The 19,492-nt window shown below is 43.2% G+C and overlaps 3 protein-coding genes across 4 annotated transcripts; 1 reads left to right on the forward strand and 2 right to left on the reverse strand.

The window, feature by feature from the left end:
• Positions 1-1,247: 1,247 nt before the first annotated feature.
• On the forward strand, positions 1,248-3,415 carry LOC122787044 (myosin light chain 5-like). The gene is made up of 7 exons (XM_044053594.1): positions 1,248-1,428; positions 2,012-2,119; positions 2,196-2,271; positions 2,534-2,638; positions 2,884-2,962; positions 3,036-3,084; positions 3,166-3,415. Exons 1-7 carry the CDS (start codon positions 1,426-1,428, stop codon positions 3,265-3,267), a joined length of 522 nt encoding a protein of 173 aa, XP_043909529.1. The 5' UTR covers positions 1,248-1,425; the 3' UTR covers positions 3,268-3,415.
• On the reverse strand, positions 3,340-9,364 carry hpse (heparanase). The gene is made up of 12 exons (XM_044053586.1): positions 8,954-9,364; positions 8,245-8,372; positions 7,931-8,059; positions 7,685-7,858; positions 7,414-7,585; positions 6,541-6,588; positions 6,368-6,461; positions 6,181-6,287; positions 5,919-6,033; positions 5,264-5,388; positions 5,040-5,186; positions 3,340-4,531 (listed from the first exon to the last, which is right to left on the reverse strand). The coding sequence occupies exons 1-12, from the start codon at positions 9,178-9,180 to the stop codon at positions 4,354-4,356; spliced, it is 1,644 nt and encodes a 547-aa protein (XP_043909521.1). The 5' UTR covers positions 9,181-9,364; the 3' UTR covers positions 3,340-4,353.
• Positions 9,365-10,486: 1,122 nt separating this feature from the next.
• helq (helicase, POLQ like) lies at positions 10,487-18,974 on the reverse strand. 2 transcript variants are annotated; one of them, XM_044053584.1, is made up of 18 exons: positions 18,435-18,970; positions 17,520-18,108; positions 17,033-17,211; positions 16,662-16,862; positions 16,506-16,578; positions 16,324-16,421; positions 16,103-16,201; positions 15,051-15,196; positions 14,723-14,962; positions 13,826-13,967; positions 13,489-13,593; positions 13,188-13,401; positions 12,515-12,672; positions 11,454-11,552; positions 11,181-11,354; positions 10,968-11,081; positions 10,762-10,896; positions 10,487-10,660 (listed from the first exon to the last, which is right to left on the reverse strand). In XM_044053584.1, exons 1-18 carry the CDS (start codon positions 18,636-18,638, stop codon positions 10,568-10,570), a joined length of 3,063 nt encoding a protein of 1,020 aa, XP_043909519.1. In that variant the 5' UTR covers positions 18,639-18,970; the 3' UTR covers positions 10,487-10,567. The 2 variants fall into 2 exon arrangements, with proteins under 2 accessions (XP_043909519.1, XP_043909520.1); XM_044053585.1 differs by having other exon boundaries at positions 10,571-10,682; positions 18,435-18,974.
• Positions 18,975-19,492: the final 518 nt, after the last annotated feature.

Genomic DNA, 19,492 nt, shown 5'->3' on the forward strand with positions numbered 1-19,492 from the left:
GAGAATAAAAACCCAACGTCATTACCCGAATTCAATGAAACTGATCATCTAGTTTCTCTCTGATAATTATTGATCACCAATATTTCATAATCGTCTTTATCTCGTCAAATTGTCTACCACTGAATGCCACACAATGCAGATAAGAATGAGTGTGGCGCCCCCTTGTGGACACTGATAAACACATTTATTTGGTGTTTGACACCAAAAAATAATGGATTTTAATTATTAACTATTTAAAAATGTATGGACCTCAGAATGAAGCAGAAACATCTAAAACAAGACCGTTAAAGGGGTTTCAATAAGGTGATGAGTGGAATATTTTGCATTGTTGCATGAAGAATTTCAAAAATGGTGCTGGCGAGATTATGTGTTCTTAATGAGCTAAACGTGTTGACTCTTGGAAGGAATGTGGGAGGAGTTAACTTCCTAAAAGGGACTGGATTTAAGAGAATGAAAAAACAATAGTGTAGATGCTGTTTCGCTGTTTCATGGAAATCAACAGTGTGGATACTGACACAGGGTTTACACTAATGCAGAATTGAAAACAATAGTTTGGATGCTGACTCAGGGTTCACACTAATACTGAATCTAATACTGAATGGAAAACAACAGTGTGGATGCTGACACAGGGTTCCAACTGATAAAAAAAAATAGAAAACAACAGTGTGGATGCTGACTCTGGGTTCTGAATGATAAAGAATGGAAAACAGCAGTGTGGATGCTGACACAGGGTTAACACTAATACAGAATTGAAAACAATAGTTTGGATGCTGACTCAGGGTTCACACTAATACTGAATCTAATACTGAATGGAAAACAACAGTGTGGATGTTGACACAGGGTTCCAACTGATAAAAAAAAATAGAAAACAACAGTGTGGATGCTGACTCTGGGTTCTGACTGATAAATAATAGAAAACAACAGAGTGGATGCTGACTCAGGGTTCACATTAATACTGACTGGAAAACAACAGTGTAGATACTGACTCAGGGTTCTGACTGATGAAGAATGGAAAACAATAAAGTGGGTACTGAAATAAAAACCTGAAAAAAACGCAAATAATGACCCAGATGTAAGGTTGTGCCGATGATCATGAAGAAGATGAAGATGAGTGTGATGTTATCATGTGACCTCTCAGTGACCTCTCCACAGTGACCCTCTGTAAATAGAAACTCTGTAAAAGGTTTTGATCATCATCATCAGCAGCAGCAGCAGTAGTAGCAGTTGTTTCTGAGGGGCCTCGAGAGAACCAGGGTTTTACCACACATGCTGACCATGTAAGGGGAAGTGTATGAGAGCAGAGGGTCCCTGAATGCACCGCTCCATTTAGACCATCATCACATCCTCCTCATCGTCACAGCTGCTCAGCTTAAATATGAAGCCACTGCTGCTGAAGACTCATCAAAGAGGACAAGACAACCACACATGGTACGTACAAAACTTTGTTTAAGCCTTAATTGTTTTTTTGTTTTAATCTTAAATTTTGCACAGCTGCATTTTATCTCACCAATGAAGATTAAGAAGAAAACTGAAACAAGAGTTCTCAAATTTACTTTTTTGTCTGTGAATCTGTGTAATGACTGGTTGAAAATGTAAGTGTGGGAAATTAAGCTGTTTCTAAAATATACATGTGAAAAGATATGTAACATACTTTAAATTATACATGTATGTAACTATAATACATTTAATAAACTGTACAATTAATGTAACAATGGTTTACATGTAAAGTAAAATGTCTTATTTATGAAAGATATATTGAATATAATCACATATGCAGGAGATGTACATGAATTAAAATGAGTAGTAAATTATGCTTAATTCCTAAAAACACAAATCACCTACAATGATTTGACAGGGTAAGTTTTTTTGTTACATATCTTCATAAATTAAAGCTAAAAAAATGTTTGCTGGTTTGAGTGGAGCATTTTATTTTGAACAGTGTAAGTCTTATGCATGTATATAGTGTGTGTGTGTGTGTTTTCATCACACATATACATTAATGTTTGTTCAGGCGAGCAGAAAGACAAAGAAGAAGGAGGGAGGAGCCAAACGGGCTCAGAGAGCCTCGTCCAACGTCTTCTCCATGTTTGAACAAACTCAGATCCAAGAGTTTAAAGAGGTGACTCCATCAGATTCGTTCAATTCACTTATTGATTTATTTTTATTTAAATCTCATTTCATAATTTCTGTTTCAGGCATTCACTCTGATTGACCAGAACCGGGATGGATTTATTGACAAGGAGGATCTGAAGGACACATACGCCTCTCTGGGTTTGTAGCTACAGCAATGCAACATACAGGTTTTTAAAGGGATAGTTATAATCACTTACAGTCGGCACTGACTGGGCTGTGAGCAAACCCTGCTGCTGAGAATCAACCTGACATGCAATATATAATATATTTAATATTAAAATAATATATTATAAAATATTATATTTGAACTTACTGATTGAAGCAGCAGTGGATCAACAACTGATGACTCATTTGTTAGGGATCTAAGGCGTGTGTGTGTGTGTGTGTGTGTGTTCCTCAGGTAAACTCAATGTGCTGGACAATGAGTTGGAGGACATGCTGAGAGAAGCCACTGGTCCCATCAACTTCACCATGTTCCTGACCCTATTTGGAGGAAAACTGCATGGTGAGAATGATGCGACGACAACATTTAACAATCAATCGATAAACTAGTTTTCTGTTTCTCAGAACTAAATTGGGGATATTTCTTTCTGGTGTTTTACAAAATGTATAGTATGAATTAATCCATAGTTAAAGTGGTGAGATTTTATTAAGACTACATGGAAGTTCTTCACTCTAACTCCGGTTTAACTGACAAAGCGTCACAGGCCAACATCAACAATCATCCCCATGTTTATCCTGTATTTGCAGGCACAGACCCTGAGGAAACCATTTTAAATGCTTTCAAAATGTTTGACCCTGACGCCAAAGGCTTCATTCACAAAGATGAGTAAGTGGTTTTTGTTCAATAATGTCTCATATTAGGGTCAACAGATCTCTGATCTTTTTTTTTTTTGCTTCAGATTACAGAATCTACTGATGACGCAAGCGGACAAGTTTTCATCTGAGGAGGTGAACAATGCGTCTCCTTTGTTAGATTCTATAAAGTTACATTTTAAATAAACAGTATTACAACTGGTACTGTGGTTTCAGGTGAAGCAGATGTTCCAGTCGTCGGACATCGACGTGACAGGAAACCTGGACTACAAATCTCTGTGTTACATCATCACACATGGCGAACAGCAGGAGGAATAAACGAGTCAACGACATGAAAACATGACTTTTTGATAAATGTTCTAAAACTAAGAATTGACAGAAACTCTGATCTATATTTGACCACTTTATTCATTTAGATTGACACATGTCATGTACTCAACGTCTTAATAAAACATTATGTACTTTGTTCATCTTTTCCAGAGGATTCATTTCTGAAAAAGAACTCACAAGCCTACACTGAGCTAAAAGCTAGCTCTCTTAGCTAACAGCTAACTCTCTGAATTAACATTTAACTATTTGAGCCAGCAGCTAACTCTGAGCTAAGAGCTGATTCTGCTCTCTGAGCTAATACGCTTCAGCTAATGGCTAATGTAGCTTTCTTCGAACTAATGGTTACCTAAAGATCGTCTTCTCCCTGAGCTAACAGCTAAATCTGGTACCTGAGCCTACAGCTGACTCTGTGCCCTGAGTTAACACTGCTATCTAAGCTAACACCCAGGCCCCTGAGTTAACAACTAACTTTGCTCATTTGAGCTAACAGCTAACACTGATCTAAGAGCTGTATTTGTCCTCTGATTTAACAGCTAACGGATCAACTTTGTTTTCTACGCCACCTGCTAACACTTCACTCTGAGCTACAAGCTCTTCAAGCCGAGCTAATGGTTAACTTAAGATTGCCTTCACCCTGAGCTAACAACGAACTGCTCTTTGAGCTCACACGTGACTGTGCTGTCCTAAGCTAACCCTGCTATCTAAGCTAATCTAAATCTAACTCTGCGCGGCTGCACCCAGGCCCCCTAAGCTAACAGCTCTGTGTCGTGAGTTACTTCAGATTCGCTCGTAAAAAGAAGTTTAATGTTAACCCTATGTGAACCCATGTCACTGATGTCACACTGACACACCTGTAAACATTTGATAGTCTATGTACAGCATCATTTTACAGTGTTAAACTTAAAACAAACCTACTAGCTAACGTGGTTAAGGCCACACATGTCACTGTCTGTGTGGAACAGAGCCAGAAAAAACAATATTGTCTACAGTGTCTTTTACGGTAAAACGTCAAACCATTTTACTTTTGAGTACCAGTGTTTTAGTCCAGTGATGAACATCTCTGAGGTCATGAGGTCATCTAAGGGGCACAGGGTCAAGACAGGCTGCAGCCTGAGCATCTGTGAAGACGAAGAATGCCAGAGAGAAGGCAGGAAGCTTCAGGTGAACAGACGGAGGAAGACTATTCGCTGTGAGGTCGGGAAGAGTTTTATCATCCGTCATCTTCAGCACGACTCCATTCAGAGTCACAGACCTGAGAAATCAAACAGACAGACAAGTTATTGTCCAGGTTCTCACACACACATGTTACAGCCACAGCAATAACTTCCTCATGCAAAAAAGGAGTCGTCAGTCCACTGCTGTCTCTGTTCCCTAGATCAAATGTGGTATTATGAGACATCTGTGTGTTAAATCCTTTATTCAGATTTACCTCAGTAACACAAACTTACCAAATGAGGCAGCAGTATATTAACAAACTCTGTCTGCTGTGATGTAAAATCGCTGATTTTCTCAATGGACTTTGGTGCAGGGACAAAATGGTTTATAAAACCACTCAGACTTTATTTTTCCCATTTAAAAATGCTGTCCAACAGTATTTGAGTTAAGATATCATGGCTTTAAGGTGACACAGGGGGCGCTCATGTGTCTGTGCCTCACACACGCACACTTAAACACCTCAACGATCCCTTTAAGACTAACTTAAACAGCGTGATGTTCCTCATGACCAGTGCAGAGATAAATGGTTTCATTGAAGGAGGCACCTGGAGTAGAGTCCCTCCTCCCCCGGCTGGTCAGACTGCAGGACAAAAGCGTCCACTGTGCTGGAGGAGACGATCGCTGGCACCGAGACCCTGGCCGTCTTCTTACTCAAGTTCAGAGCCATCAGTGTGACGGCGCCGCGTCTGTAGCTGCAGGGACGTGAGGTCAGAGTCAGGTTAAAAAAGACGAAAAAGGAGAAAAATGTGACGTGTTACAGAAGCAGCACCTGTTTGTGCTGGAGCAGTGCAGGTACAGCCTCACTCTCCGACTCCGCCCAGATTTTGACCACGCTGAAATTTTCAAAACCTCAGGGCCGACGAGTCGCTTATAGAGAACGGACAGCCAGTAATCCTACAGGAGGTGACACGAGGCGACAGATTCAGAAACGTCCACACTACACCTGAGATCTGGAGACGTTTGTCATTCTTACACCTCCTTTAAGTTTCAAAGAAATACCTCCTCTGACTTTTCTCTATTTGTGTTTCTGAAACTATGCAAAGAAAAGCTGCTTCCTGTTCACACTGACACACACACACACACACACGTGTGATGTAAACCAGTGGTTGTCAAACGTTTTATACCAAGTAGCACCTGAGAAAATATTGAGCTCTCTCAGTAACACCATGATCACCACTGTTAAAGTAAAGTAGTGTAAATAGGTCGAGCTAAGTCATCTACAGACTTTTCACAGGAGGCAGATTTATTCCAAATAACATCATTAGCTCTCTCCTCCTCCTCCTCTTCCTCACTCTAATTATTATTATTTGTTTCATTTTCTACACACTAGAATTTCTGATGTTAGCATGGACACACTGTTACTGCTGAAGCGCTTTTACGCTCAATCGTTAGTGAAGAAGAAGACGACGATGTCGTCGACGTACAGGAAGTGGATCCAGGTTTTCGTCAACCAGGTGGTAACTCCCAGAACCGACGAGCACCTGCCGCATCACCACATCCACGCCGAGCCTGGCGCCCAGGCCCAGTTTATCCAGCCACCTACACACACACAAATGTGTCATGTCATGTGACCAAAAGGTCAAAGTTGATTGAAAGTTTGATTGTTCAGATTGAGACCACAGGAAGTGAAATCCAAATAAAAGTGGCATTAGAAAAGGCATAGGACTTTTTTTAGCGTGAACTCACATAAACCCTGCGACAAACGTGTCCGACAGTCCGGCCGCTCCTCCCCCGTATGCCGAGCTCGTCTCACCGAGCCAGACCGCCTTCCCTGGAGACGTCTGCTGGACTCTCTGACCACGACACACACATGGATTAACATCTACACGTCACACTCGTCAAACGCTGAGGCGTCCACTGTCGCCATCTTTACCTGCAGCACTTCGTTGATCTTCAGGGCCAGCGAGTCCAGAATCTGAGGATCGATGAAGTCCTCCAGAGACGTGTCTCTGCCGTTCACGTAGTAACTGCAGCGGGGGAGACGTTAAGACATCATGGTTGACCGAGTAACTCTTAACACGTGACTCATATAACAGGTGAACTCACTGGTGCCAGGTGCAGGCGTCAACGGCCGCGCCGCCGCTCTGCAGGAACCTGCGGCAGGACAGTGAACGACAGTGAAGTAACCAGCTGAATGAGAGACATGGTGTCTTACACCTGTCCAACAGGTGGACACTTAAAAGGACAGTATCAGCTACTTAAACATACAAACAGGTGACAGGAAGTTTCTGTTGTGTCACTTTGTTAACTGCTCTCTTTCTCACACCAAAGTCCATCGAGAAAACCTGCGATTTAACATCACAGCACACAGGAGTTGTTGATCCACCGCTGCGTCAATCAGTAAGTTCACATTAGCTATTTTGAGAATTCTGTGTTTGAAATCTGTTGTTCATATTAACCTCAGGGACACAAACTTAACAAGGCAGCGGTTGACCAGCAGCTCCTGTGTTCACATGCACTAAAACACTGACTTTCTCTATGGACTTTGGTGTGAAATGAAAAACGGTTAAAAAAGTGACACAAACTTCAGTTTTTTGTTGGTAAATGTTGTCTAACAACGAGATAAAGAAGTAAACTGATATCACAGACTAAAGTGGACGTGGATTTTAGAGGATGAGATGTTTGCTATGTGTCTAAAAAGCCATGTTTTTACTTAGCTAGTGTCTACACTACCACAGTTCCAGCCTGTATGTACAGTAACACACTGACTATATTAAAGTAACTTCTAGAACCCTACTTTAAAAATCCTAAAAAGTTCCCTTTAACATGCTTCCCTAAGTGATTCAGTCCCAGCATCAGAATGTCGCAAATAACCAGTGGAGTTAAAGTGAAGTCACATGAGGCTCAGTAACTCAGTTAGAGGACAGAGCTCAGCGTTTTCTCTCTTCTTCAGCAGATTACACCAGCGTGACCTCTCACCCCTCCAGGATGTCGATCCTGTGGTCTCGCGGTTGGCCCACGTCCGGCCCGTACAGCGCAGCGTCGTGGTAAAGTTTCGATCGCGCCATGATCTCTCTGAGTTTGGTGAAGTCTTGTCCAAGCTGAAATCCGTCCACGCGGATCCCGGCCTTCTTCTCGAAGCTATTTGGTTCTGGGGACAAAAAAAACACACAAAATTGTGATGATCGCGTGACGACCCAAAAAACAACTGACCCATTTTTAGATATAAGCTGGAGGATGTGTGGCGAACCGTTTCCCAGCTCCCAGGACATGTGATACTGTTTAGACTCGCAGTACTGCAGCAGAGAGCGAGCGTTGCTGCTGTTCCACGAGTTCTGAGCCGTTCTGAGCAGCGCGTTCAGCCCGAAGATCAGATCCAAACCGGAGCAGCTGGCGAAGGCGTGCAGCACGTCGACCGTGTACTCTGTGACAGAAGGAGGGTCAGAGTGAGAGGTCGCTCAGTCAGAGAGCAGCTCTGTTTTACATGTGTTCACACCTGTGAACTTGACCCGTCTGTATTTCCTCTGCACGTCCTCTCTCATCAGCATCATCTGCTGCTCAGGCCACTCCCCCTTCAGCTTCTCTTCCAACCATGAGGGCAGCTCCAGTTTGTCACATGACTCATCTACAGATGAGGGAGGAGCTTAATTTACACGTAAATACAGAAAATAATTTACAGTATAATGTTTCCACGCTGCTAAAACAAAGCATTAGACATTAACAAGTTTCCAGAAGCATCTCTCATCTTAGTATATATAGATTATATGTATATATAATCACATATTTCATTTGCTGCTGACTTGCTGTTACCTGCGGTGAAGGCGGTGTTTGAGTGGCGAGGCTTCTGAGGCGTGAACACCATGAAGTCCTGTCTGGTTCCACCAAACCTCAGAAAAGCTGGAGTCAGAGCTTTAGTCAACGTCCGTAACTTTGGAGATCTGGACACAACAACAACAAAAAAACACAAAATATTAATCAAAATAATTTAATCTGCTAGGATTTTAACAAAAATAATGAAATGTTAAAGTCTGAACTTGACAACAATGTATTTAAAAATGAAAATAATCAGAGTTTGTAATATATTTTTTCAATTAGAGTTAAACTATTTTAACATTTGGTCTTTTCAAACAAAAAGACCGCAAACAATATTTAAGTTTTTCTTTTATGTCCTTATAAACTGAACATATTTGACTGAATCAGCTCCTGGTAGATCATTACAAAATGTATTTAATCCATCTCTCAAATAAAAGAAAACTAAAATTCAACTGAAAAAAACTCAAAATTAATATTTCAATTTCTATCATTCAGAAAACTGGAAATGACATGTAACCTTTCCTTATTTTCTTTTATATTTCTGTGAAAAAAATAATGAAGTCTGTTCCTGAAAACAACAAGATGAGACAAGAGAGATGTAAATATTCAAACAGATCGGATTAAGTTACAGGAAAATAAAGTGAACAAACTGGTTTTGTGGTCCGTGAACGTCTCTCTCACACACACACACACGGTGACAACTGACCCCAGCAGGGACATGAACTTCTCCTCTGAGGCCAGACTGGCGTCGATGGTGACGGACAGAAACCGCGGGTCCACGCGGTGGACGACTGCGGATAAATCCATATCCACGCCCACGGACGGAGTCAGAGAGCCGGGCACGATGGTCAGGTTGTTTTCCGTGAAGAGTCCTCGGATGCGGACTCCGTCACAGAGAGGAGAGAGGAGGCAGAGCAGCAGGACGAGCTTCATGACTGAAGAAAAACTTCCACTCTGTCTAAAGAAACATCATTAAATCATTGAATCAATAACTCATAAACTTCTTCGTCCTCTGGCTCGAGGCGCGGGCGCGTTCACACCGGAACAGAGTCAGATCTGAACCACTGTATTAAAAACATGTGTATGAATCGCATCAAGAGTGTGGGCGGAGACTCAGGGGTACAACAGAGATTTGAGAGGCGGGGCCATATTTAGACCACACCCCTCCCTCCAACTGAAGGAGGAAACTGAATCTGTGCACTGTGTTCCACTTACCTGGATGTTAAACAGAGAATGATGCCACACCCAAGCTAAAGATCTAGTTTGTCAGTTTTACGAGGGTTTATTGGCACAAATTTAATATGGTTGTAAAAGTTTATCACTTTTACTTGTTTGTCGTCTTAAAATAAGCCTTTTGTATGTGCTTTATTCAAGGGCCTTGCTTAACAGAAGCCACCATCTTGCGCTGCCACGTTACTACAGCAACCTGAATAAACAAACTAGAGTTACTAGATATTTTGAACTTCAAAGCAGAAATTTGCTAAGTAAATAGTGAAATAGTGAATGAGGTTCATTCTGGTATGCTAAGGTCACAGTGGTTACCTGACAAGCATGGTAAAGGTAGTAGGTAGGAGTCTGTAATCTGCAGTCTCACCAGTAGGTGTCACTATTCCTTTTAGTGTGTTTCCATTTCCACAGAAAGTTATTTGGTAGCTAGCATTACAGCTAGCTAACCAGCGAGCTAATCTCGTCCTTTCGATAAACATTTTGCGGTCAGACCCAAAGAGGGAGTAGAAAAAAATATATTAACTTCTTACTGCCAACTTACAAGTATGGCTAGAATGCACTGTCATTGTGGCTAGCTAGTAAGCGCATTCACTGTTTTTAGTAAGAACAAACAGCTAACAGCCAGTTTGTTGAAGGCAGGTCATTGAGGCTAGCTAGCTAATATCCTCACTTTTTCTTTTAATGGACAACTGCATGTTTAAGGCGAGCCAGGTGTTTCAGAATAAAAGTCCTGTTGATCTTGCGTTGGTAATTGCAAAAACAATGCAACTTGTGAACAAGTCACAAATGCACTTAATGACTCACCTTTCTGTGATGTCAAAGTACATTTTTGCTTCAGTGACACACAGCTCCTCCCTTCTTATTGTGGCCTCACCCCCTCTAATCACACACCTGTAGGAGTCTAGCTGCAGTTACATGTTTGTTCATGTTGTGATTCTGACAGAAGACTCAGTGAAGTGAGAGTCACAGTCAGAGGACAAACACACGCTTGTTGTTCTATAGTATTTTAATATGATATGATATGCATTCCAAAAATGAAAAAAGAATAAAGAATAAAAAACAGAGAGAGTAAAGTTGTGTGTAATAAATAGAGTCAGACGTGTTGCTCATTAGGTAGATCTGTGGGAGTGGTCAGCAGCTCGTCCACTTCCTCCTGAAGAGCTGCCGCCTTCTCATTCAGAAGCATCTGGAACACAGAGACGTGTCATCTGTGCACATGTTAAATCATTTAAATCATCATGAACTAGCACCAGAGACACAACAACAACAACACAACACAACTCTCACCTTAGCTGATGCTACAATCTGATTGGCCTGTTTCTTGTGCAGGTTTTCTATCGTCTTGGACAGAACTGCAGGGTCAGCGTTTGCCAGGTGAGTCAGCGTCTTGTAGCCGGCGTTATACAGCTGCTTCGCTCTGGACTGAACATAAACAACAACTGCAATAAGAATGAAATGGTTTGTCAGGAAAGATGAGCGTCACGGTCACTGACCTCCATGACCCCCACCACCTCCATCAGAGGGATAAGCTCCGCCTTCACGCAGTAACTCAGTCTCCGTGTGAGCTCTGTTAGCAGAGCTTTGAACGGCCAAAACTCCTCCAGCTCCTGATAAGAATGAGACGTGTAAACGTTAAACAGCAGATGCTCTGCGTGCAGACGCAGCGTTGGTGGTGCGCTGACGTCAGGTGATGGTGAGGGCGTTACCTCGGCGAAGTGCAGCACACAGGAGCAGAAGGCGGAGGAGGAGCTGAGCAGCGTCTGAACGAAGCCTCGGCTCAGCTGAAACCTGTCGGCCACACTCCACACGTTGGTTTCCCTCAGTAAAGAAAGCAGCACCAGAGCCAGGTACATCCGCTGCACCACCGCCGTGTTCGCGCTCTGACACACAAACAAAAACAACAACAACAACAGTGTGAAAAACAAACAGCTACGAAAGGAGCTGCTGCTTCATACCAGGAGAAACAAAGCTGTTCTTACATTCTTCACCGTCTGTCCCGCGGCTTTCCTCGCAACGAAACTCTCCGGGACGCCGACGACAGCCGACATCTTCTGCTCGGCGGCCGACAGCAGCGTGAACTGTGAGACAGGACTCAGTGACTCATACTGTACATTTCCACACCGTGTAATTGGACTAACGTCCTTGTCCCAGTATACAAGGGCAGCCCATGGGCAAGTGGAAGGGAACTGGGCGCGTAACTGGGAGGTCACCGGGACAGGTCAAGGACACACACCAGAAGTAAACACACAACACACAGAGGGAGGGAATCTGGAAAGCTGCTTTAAAAATAAAACGTTAATGTTTTTCACATGTTCAGATTAAGCCGACACAAACTGAAAACAACAGTGAGAGGTGTCGGCTTCATGTAATCATGGTGGTCGAACGTCAACATAACTATCAACGTCACGTGTGAAAAATAGGCGAGACTCCTGAGCTCAAAAATAGCATCAGACATCAGTGTGAACGCTCATTTCATTTGTTAAAACTGGTGCTGAAATGAAAAAAGCAGTGGCGACGATGCATCCAGTGTAAACCCTGGTATTCCCTGGTTAAAGTATTATATTACATGTCTTGATAATAGCATGTTGAGCATCATTCAGTGTCTTTCTACTGTCCATTAACTTCAAAAATATTAAATTATTTGAAGCTGATGAATATAAATTCCGTCTCTTCTGGATTTTGTCTTCTTCTATTATTTCTGAGTCAGAGCTTTGGGACAGGAAACATGGACGATTCATGCTTACGTCAGCGGTGGTTGCAGGTCTTTGAAACAGCAGAGTTAGAGGAAGCTGAGCTTCCTTTGCGGTCTTGGAGCAATCACCACTGATGCAACTGTAATTTGACTCTCAACTGCATTATCTGCATGTTCTAAAACATTCAATCAGCACCAAATTAAGTTTTCACTTGCTACTGATTCTGCATCATCTGCATGTTTACATGTATTACATAAGGGCAATTTTAGTTGGACCAACACAATAAATCAGTTTTCTCTGACGTCATGAAAACACACTGGCAGACATTTAGACATGAGACTGCTCACCTGTCTGAAGTAAATCATCCAGTCCGGTTTGCACTGAGTGATCATGTCGTACGGCGTCACCAGGTAGACCAGGTGCAGGTAACTGTTGAGCAGCAGGCCCTCCAGGCCCAGGGACAGGTCTTTGTACAGGAGGTCACTGAAGGTCAGATCCACTGAGCCTGAGGGCGAGAGACAATGACGGTGAGGTCACCGAGCCGTGACTACAAAGAGACCGCGGTAAAACGGCCACGAAACAGGAAAAACAGAGTTTTAACAGAAGACTCAAAACAATGAAGCACGAGGAATGTGAAAAGAATCACTTCCTGTTTACCAGAAGAACGTCAACATGTTTGTAAAATATCACAGATTTAAGCTGATGCAGATTTTATTTGGTGAGCGTTTTTTTGTTTGTGGACTTTGGTGCAGTAAAAACTTCCATTTGATTTTCCTGTTCCTTCAGTTTCCTGTGATAAAAGAGTGTTGAGTGAGATAAAGATTACGCTTTATTACGTGAGCCTTTAGTTAAGTGGCTACAATCTTGTTTTCCCAGGTGTATAAGTACTGAATAAGTACAGTACACTGTACTTTACTAATACAATACTTCAAAAATTCTGAACTGTCCCTTTAAAAAAAGGCAATCGTTTATTTGTTGCCATGACTCCTGCAAACCGGTGACATCATCACTGTTATTTACCTTTAAACGTCGCTCTCCCGAGCTTGGTGACCTGCAGCTCTTGACTCTTGTCCCGGTGTGACGTCGTCACGGTGACGAGCTCCTTCTCACGCAGCAGGTCGACGCACTGGCGCACCGCGTCCCACAGACTCCGCCCCACACACAGCTGCTCCTGCTGCACGTGGAGCAGCGTCCCGCGCAGGAACTCCTCCACGCGCTGCACCGAGGTGGTGATCTGCAGAACAGTGACGCGCGCACACGTTTAACTCGACTCGATCTGGGCTCACGTTCATGACAACGTGCATACGGGGAAGGGATTTACGTCGAGTCCGATGAGCGACAGGATGAGACTCAGGATTCCTTTCCCGTCCTCGTGCATCAGGTTGCTGTAGCAGTTCTCCATCGGAGCGCACACAAGCGTTTTAGCCTGAAACACAAATGACGACAAACCATTTTAAGTCCAGTGAAGTCCAAAAACGTGAAAAAAAGAGCCGGAGACAGGGACACTCAACCACTCGCTTGCTGTGAATTATCCAGAGATATTTTCTGCTGTGTTCTAAGATGAGCTCAAAATGTGTCCAGAGAGCTGGCAGGAAACGTTCTGGAAAAACGTCTGGAGTGACTTTTCAAAGACATTTGCACACAGATTGTCTTCTCACCATGTTGCGGTCTTTGTCCTGCAGGATGAGGACGCTCTCTCCCACCGTGTCGATGCCCGCTCGCCCGGCCCGGCCCACCATCTGTTTGTACTGACTCCTCTTCAGGAAGTCTGTGGCAATGTACGGCGAGCGCAGGATCACTCTGCTCGTGGACATGAGACAGGGAAGAGACAGGTGAGACATCAGTGGACTCTTAACTCCTGTTCTTAACATCTGTGACACTTTTCTTTCCCTCCTCTGTTAAAGTTATAGTTCAGGGTTTGGAGCAGGGTTGTATGAGGAACTCACAGATAATCAGAGAGTTACAAAGAGCTGACGGCACTGTGAGTGTCTCCTGAGCTGAGAGCCAATGGGAGGACAGACAGAGAGGACAGGCTTAACCAATGACTCACCTAACAAAATCTAAGTTTTGTCTTTTAAGATTATGTTCCGCTATGTTATCTCGCTGTTAGTCGGCGATTTCCAGGAGGAAAAGATAGTTCATGTCACTTTGTGAACAGCTCCCACTCCCACACCAAAGCCCATGGAGAAAATTGGTGTTTTTAGCTTGCGGGGACACAGGAGCTGCTGGTCCTCTGCTGCCTCATTTGGTGAGTTTGTGTCACGAGGTAAATCTAAACAAACGACTTCAAACTCCAAAATCACGATTCATTCTGACAGAAGCAGTGGATCGACACCTTCTGTGTGACTTGATGTAAAATTACACATTTTCTTAATGGACTTTGGTGTGGGACAGAGGGGTTTACATAATAACACAAATTTCACTTCCAGCCATGCTTTCAGGGATTGGTCGTCTGTGTGTCAGGATGGTTTGAGGCGCTCACAGCACCGTGAGCTCCTTAAACAACCCTTAAATATTCCCTTAACTCGTAGTGAACGGTTTTGTCAGCGTCTCACCTGCGGGCAGGCAGGTTGATGCCAGCAGCCAGGGTGGAGGTACAGGCGAGGAGACAGAGGACGCCGTTGGAGTACGCCTCCTCCACCAGCTTCCTCTCCTCGGTGGTCAGTCCGCTGTGGTGGTACGCCAACCCGTACGGCACCGTCCTCTTCAGGACGGGACACACGACCCCGTCGCTGCTGTCCCTCAGCTCGCGGAGGAGCACGGACTTCTCTGCTTCTCTGTGCTTCAGAAACTCCCTGCACAGAATGGCGGGGGGGGGTTTACGGTTCGTGCCACTAATAAATAAAAAAAGCCCGGCAGACATTGTGTGTCCGGTTCACTCACCCTTTCAGGTATTTGCAGATCATGACAGCGACGTTCTCACAGTTTTTCTTGGTGGGACAGAAGACGAGACAAGAGTGTGTGGGGATGACTTCTGTCACCAGAGCGATGATGTGGTCGGGGTCCACCTTCTGCATCGCACTGGAGTACTGAGGGGGAGGGAAACGCGCCATCATCAACAGACACACAGGACGCTATTAGTTCATATAACCTGGAAATATCAACATATATACACACATATACATACATATGTATGTGTGTATATATACACACATACATATACATATATATACACATATGTATGTGTATATATATGTATATGTGTGTGTATATATACACACACACACACACACATATACATATATATGTATATACACATATGTATGTGTATATATGTATATGTGTGTATATATATATATACACACACATATACGTGTGTGTATATATATACACATACATATATACACACACATATACATATATGTTTATACACATATGTATGTGTATATATATATATAAACACATACATATATAACTTTTACAGTTTTAAAGGTTTAAAGGTACAGTGCATAAAATTAAGCAGCATTTATTGGTGAAGTTGCTGCAGAATATCCCTCATCTCAAAACTGAAAATATGATTAGTTTGTCCCTTGTGGGCTACTGTAAAAACATGGTGTTCCAAAAAAAGAGCAGAACCAGCTCCTGATACACATAGGAAGAGAAAATATATTGAATAGCCACTAGGGGGCAAATACGCTGGTTGTAAATGTAAGAGTTAATGATCTCAATCACTAGTTTCAGCTCTTTAATATAACATGATGTCAAGTTCATGAATTACTTTCCCATTTAAAGAATAAAAGTCCAATAGTAGCTAGAAGCAGGTCACGCATGTAAAGCTGTAGTTGTAAAATGTCAACATGGAGTTTGGATTCTTTTTGTTGACATCACGACCGGTGACCACTTAGTTAGAACTTAACCAAAACCCATGATATAAAGTAACTTCTGAAAGCATCGTCTAGCATAACACAAAATGAACTTGACGACAACAACAGAACCTTGAAGTTGAGGTGACGTGAGAACTTGAAACAGTCCTCTTCCTTTGGGTCCACTTCATAGATGGTGTCCCTCAGTTTTACATATTCTTTGAGCTGAACCTGAGAACACAGAGGACAGATGAACCCGTCAGTCACACACGCTGTTGTGTATTCGTCATATATAACTGTCCTCGTCATTGCACTGCACACTCATAAGAGGGGGAGGAGCTAAAGTGACTCACAGGTCTGAAGTCGTTAGTGTAATTCTCAGCCTTTAAAAATGTCTGCAGATCTCCGATGTTTCCCAGTGTTGCGCTCATTCCGATAATCTGAGTCTGACCTGGATAAGAAAAAAAACTGTTTGTTTATTAACCTAACATGAAGATTTGTAAAAAAAAAACCCATTGAAATCAGAGACACTTACTGTTCACATACAGAAGTTTAGCCAGAGTCATTTCAATGACGGCTCCTCGACTGCCGTCCCCTAACATGTGGAGCTGAAGAAAAAACAGCAGCTTCCATTAAAAAAGGCCGTCTCTTTTACTCACACAGCCGCGATATTTTCAGAGTGTGCGCGCACCTCGTCGACCACCACCAGTCCCAGCTGATCCAGTCGACCGTTCTCTATCAGAGAGTTTACCAGACTGTGAGCTTTCTCTATCGTAGCCACGTACAGCGACATCTTATTCCTCCGCTTCACTGGAGGAAATCTGCCCTTACTGCCGGCGTACTCCTCCACCATGAAGTCCAGCTCCAGGCCGAAGCTCGCCAAGCCACGCACCTGGAACAAACCAAGCAGTGCTTTCAAAAAAAGAGGCGTCCCACAGGGATCCATCCGGGTTCCTCTGCTAATCCCATCATTTCCACAAAATTGTGACGTACATTGTGATGCAGACAACACCACTCTTTATGTTAGAGGTCCTCCACTCATCTGGACGTGTGGACACTGACCTTCTCCTGCACCAGTGATATGTAGGGTAAGATGAACAGACAGTCTTTCTTCCTGCACAGCAGCTCTCGCAGGATCAGGATCTCAGCCACCAGAGTTTTCCCTCCACTCGTGGGCAGCGAGTAAATGAGGTTCTTCCTCTGCTGGACACAGTCCAGGTTCAGACACGTCTCCTGCCAGTCTGAAAACACACATTAGAAGGGACAGTTCAGGTTTTATGACACGTGGTTGTATGAAGTGTCATAAAACATGTACATCCCTAGCTGGCACAGTTACAACTCTGTGTGTCAGTACTTTATACAACCACATTTTTTTTAAAAACACAACCATCACGACGTGCACTCAAGATGAAAACGTTTGTCTCTGTTGGTTAAACAAAAACAAACTTTTTAAATCTTCACCATCATCTCCAGGAGCCTGATACATTTAGACAAACGACTAATTGAAATCTGCAGATTGATCATTAAAAAACATGAAAGAGTGAGTCACCATATAAACTCTTGATTCCTCTCAGTTTGTGCATCAGGTCTTTTACTTTGGAGGGGAGTCCAAAGAAAGGCCCAAGGTCAGTCGTTTCCGTGGAAACCGTCTCCATGGCCTGCATGGCGACGGTGATCTCCTCAGAAACCACCGCTTCCTTTAACGCGGCAGTGCGAGAGACGTTTGATGGCACCGCACCGTTACAGACCATTGTCCTCTTCAGCTGATCAGTCACACTCCTCCTCGCTCTGCTTCGTCTCTTCGTTTTGTCTTCTGTGTGTCTGTCTCTTGCATCATCCCCTATTCTGTCCGGCGTGGACGCTCTGTCGCCGCCCTGCAGCCTGCTCCTCTTCACGACCTCGACCTGCTCTTCAAACTGGATCTGACTGGGCGGTAAGTCCTCGAAGGGCTCATCCACAAGGCTGTCCAAGATGGAGTCAGTGAGGATGTCTCCGCAGGACTGTCCATGGACATCATTCTTTGACGTTTTGCGATCCTGCCTCTCACATTGTTCAGCATCGTCCAGCTTCGCCAACAGAGAGCTGTCCTCGAGGAGGCTGTCATAGTCCCCAAATAAGTCCTCAGCATCACTACAGTACTGCAACAGAACACAGGGCGGATCAGTTATGGTGTAAAGGAGGAAGTTATTCTACCAGCTTACTTCTAAAAATGTGTTTGTCTCACAGTGTAATTGTACCTTTACAATGACCTCGGACTAGATATTTGGGATTTAAAGAAACAACTTTACAGATACATCAAATAAAGGACAATGCTGTGCTTGTTTTTTTTCTTTCACTGGGTTATGGAAGTGTCAAGATTAGTCAATTATTGAAGTAGTCCCTGGCTGTTTTTGTGGTTTGACTTTATTGCTAAGATCAATTATCAGATGGTACCACAGACTGTGCGTGTGTGACAGTGAGACACCTCAGCAGGTTGAGTTTGAGCCATGACGCTGCTGAGCCTCCTGTTTGTGGGACATCTCTGTGAACAGCTGTCTGCTCCTCCTCCTGCTCCTTCGCCCCCTCTTCTCTTCCGGGCAGGTGTCAGGTGTGTCGGTGGTCCGTCCCTTGGCCTCTTCTTGCATGAAACTCTTCTAATTTTGAGTTCCCGCGGTGCAGCAGCATTCATTACTGTCTCGGCTGCTACATGTGTTAGCTTTACATAAACACAGGAGGAGCTGACATTCTGCTACACATTCTTACAGCTGTTAGCAACATGGCTAAACGTGTTTGAGGTTACCAAATGAAGCCGCTCCATTATTCAGCTTCATATCGTGTCCATAAACATTACGGTTTCTTCATAATCGTCAAAACATTTAAAAGGCACAGACTGCTCGTTTGCGTGTAGCTTTAGTTGAAGACACAAACGGAAACAGAGAGCGCGTCACATTTAAAATTGTCAACAACAACGTTAGCTCAAGAGAAAAATCCTACCCGCACTTCCGTTTTGGCGAGCTAACAGATTTGATGACATATTTGTTGATATTTGTCAGTACTAGTGGTAATATCGCTAATAATTTGTTACCAAAAATCATTTCTTTCGGCTAGTTACAAACATCAAACTTGAATGACACAGCACCGTTCCCACCTGTTTGTTTCGCTAACATCGTTTAATTAGCGTTTTAAATGCTTTTAAATACTTTAAACGCGAAAAAAGATATCGATTTGAGTCATATATATTACTATTCAATGACTGTAATACAACGCAACGTTGACATATTTTATTTAATAAATAATTGTTTAAATAACGTGAAGCAACTTCCGTAAATACCGTCAGATTTATGATTTGTCTTCTCGTTTCTTTGACGCGAGTAACATTTAATCGTTTCCGAAACCCAAGGCGGAACCAATGGTATCCACATAAATAACACAACAGTAAACCTGAAGCAACAATACATTCAAGTAAAATTGAATAAAACACTACTTGAAAACACAGCTTCAATTTACGCTGCTATATTTCTGGCAACAAAACAGCGATGAGAA

The sequence above is a fragment of the Solea senegalensis genome, linkage group LG21 (genome assembly GCF_019176455.1).
Source record: "Solea senegalensis isolate Sse05_10M linkage group LG21, IFAPA_SoseM_1, whole genome shotgun sequence".
Lineage (NCBI taxonomy): Eukaryota > Metazoa > Chordata > Actinopteri > Pleuronectiformes > Soleidae > Solea > Solea senegalensis.

Excerpts from the sequence above, each read along its gene's own strand:
- hpse (XM_044053586.1), bottom strand. The coding sequence starts at position 9,180 with ATGAAGCTCGTCCTGCTGCTCTGCCTCCTCTCTCCTCTCTGTGACGGA. Across the intron at positions 8,060-8,244 it reads AAACACCGCCTTCACCGCAG|ATGAGTCATGTGACAAACTG; the intron begins GTAACAGCAAGT and ends CCTCATCTGTAG. Across the intron at positions 6,034-6,180 it reads ACGTTTGTCGCAGGGTTTAT|GTGGCTGGATAAACTGGGCC; the intron begins GTGAGTTCACGC and ends GTGTGTGTGTAG.
- helq (XM_044053584.1), bottom strand. The coding sequence starts at position 18,638 with ATGAATGCTGCTGCACCGCGGGAACTCAAAATTAGAAGAGTTTCATGC. Across the intron at positions 18,109-18,434 it reads CTCAAACTCAACCTGCTGAG|TACTGTAGTGATGCTGAGGA; the intron begins GTGTCTCACTGT and ends GTTCTGTTGCAG. Across the intron at positions 13,594-13,825 it reads AGGACAAAGACCGCAACATG|GCTAAAACGCTTGTGTGCGC; the intron begins GTGAGAAGACAA and ends TTTGTGTTTCAG.
- LOC122787044 (XM_044053594.1), top strand. Across the intron at positions 2,272-2,533 it reads GGACACATACGCCTCTCTGG|GTAAACTCAATGTGCTGGAC; the intron begins GTTTGTAGCTAC and ends TGTGTTCCTCAG. Across the intron at positions 2,963-3,035 it reads GGCTTCATTCACAAAGATGA|ATTACAGAATCTACTGATGA; the intron begins GTAAGTGGTTTT and ends TTTTTGCTTCAG.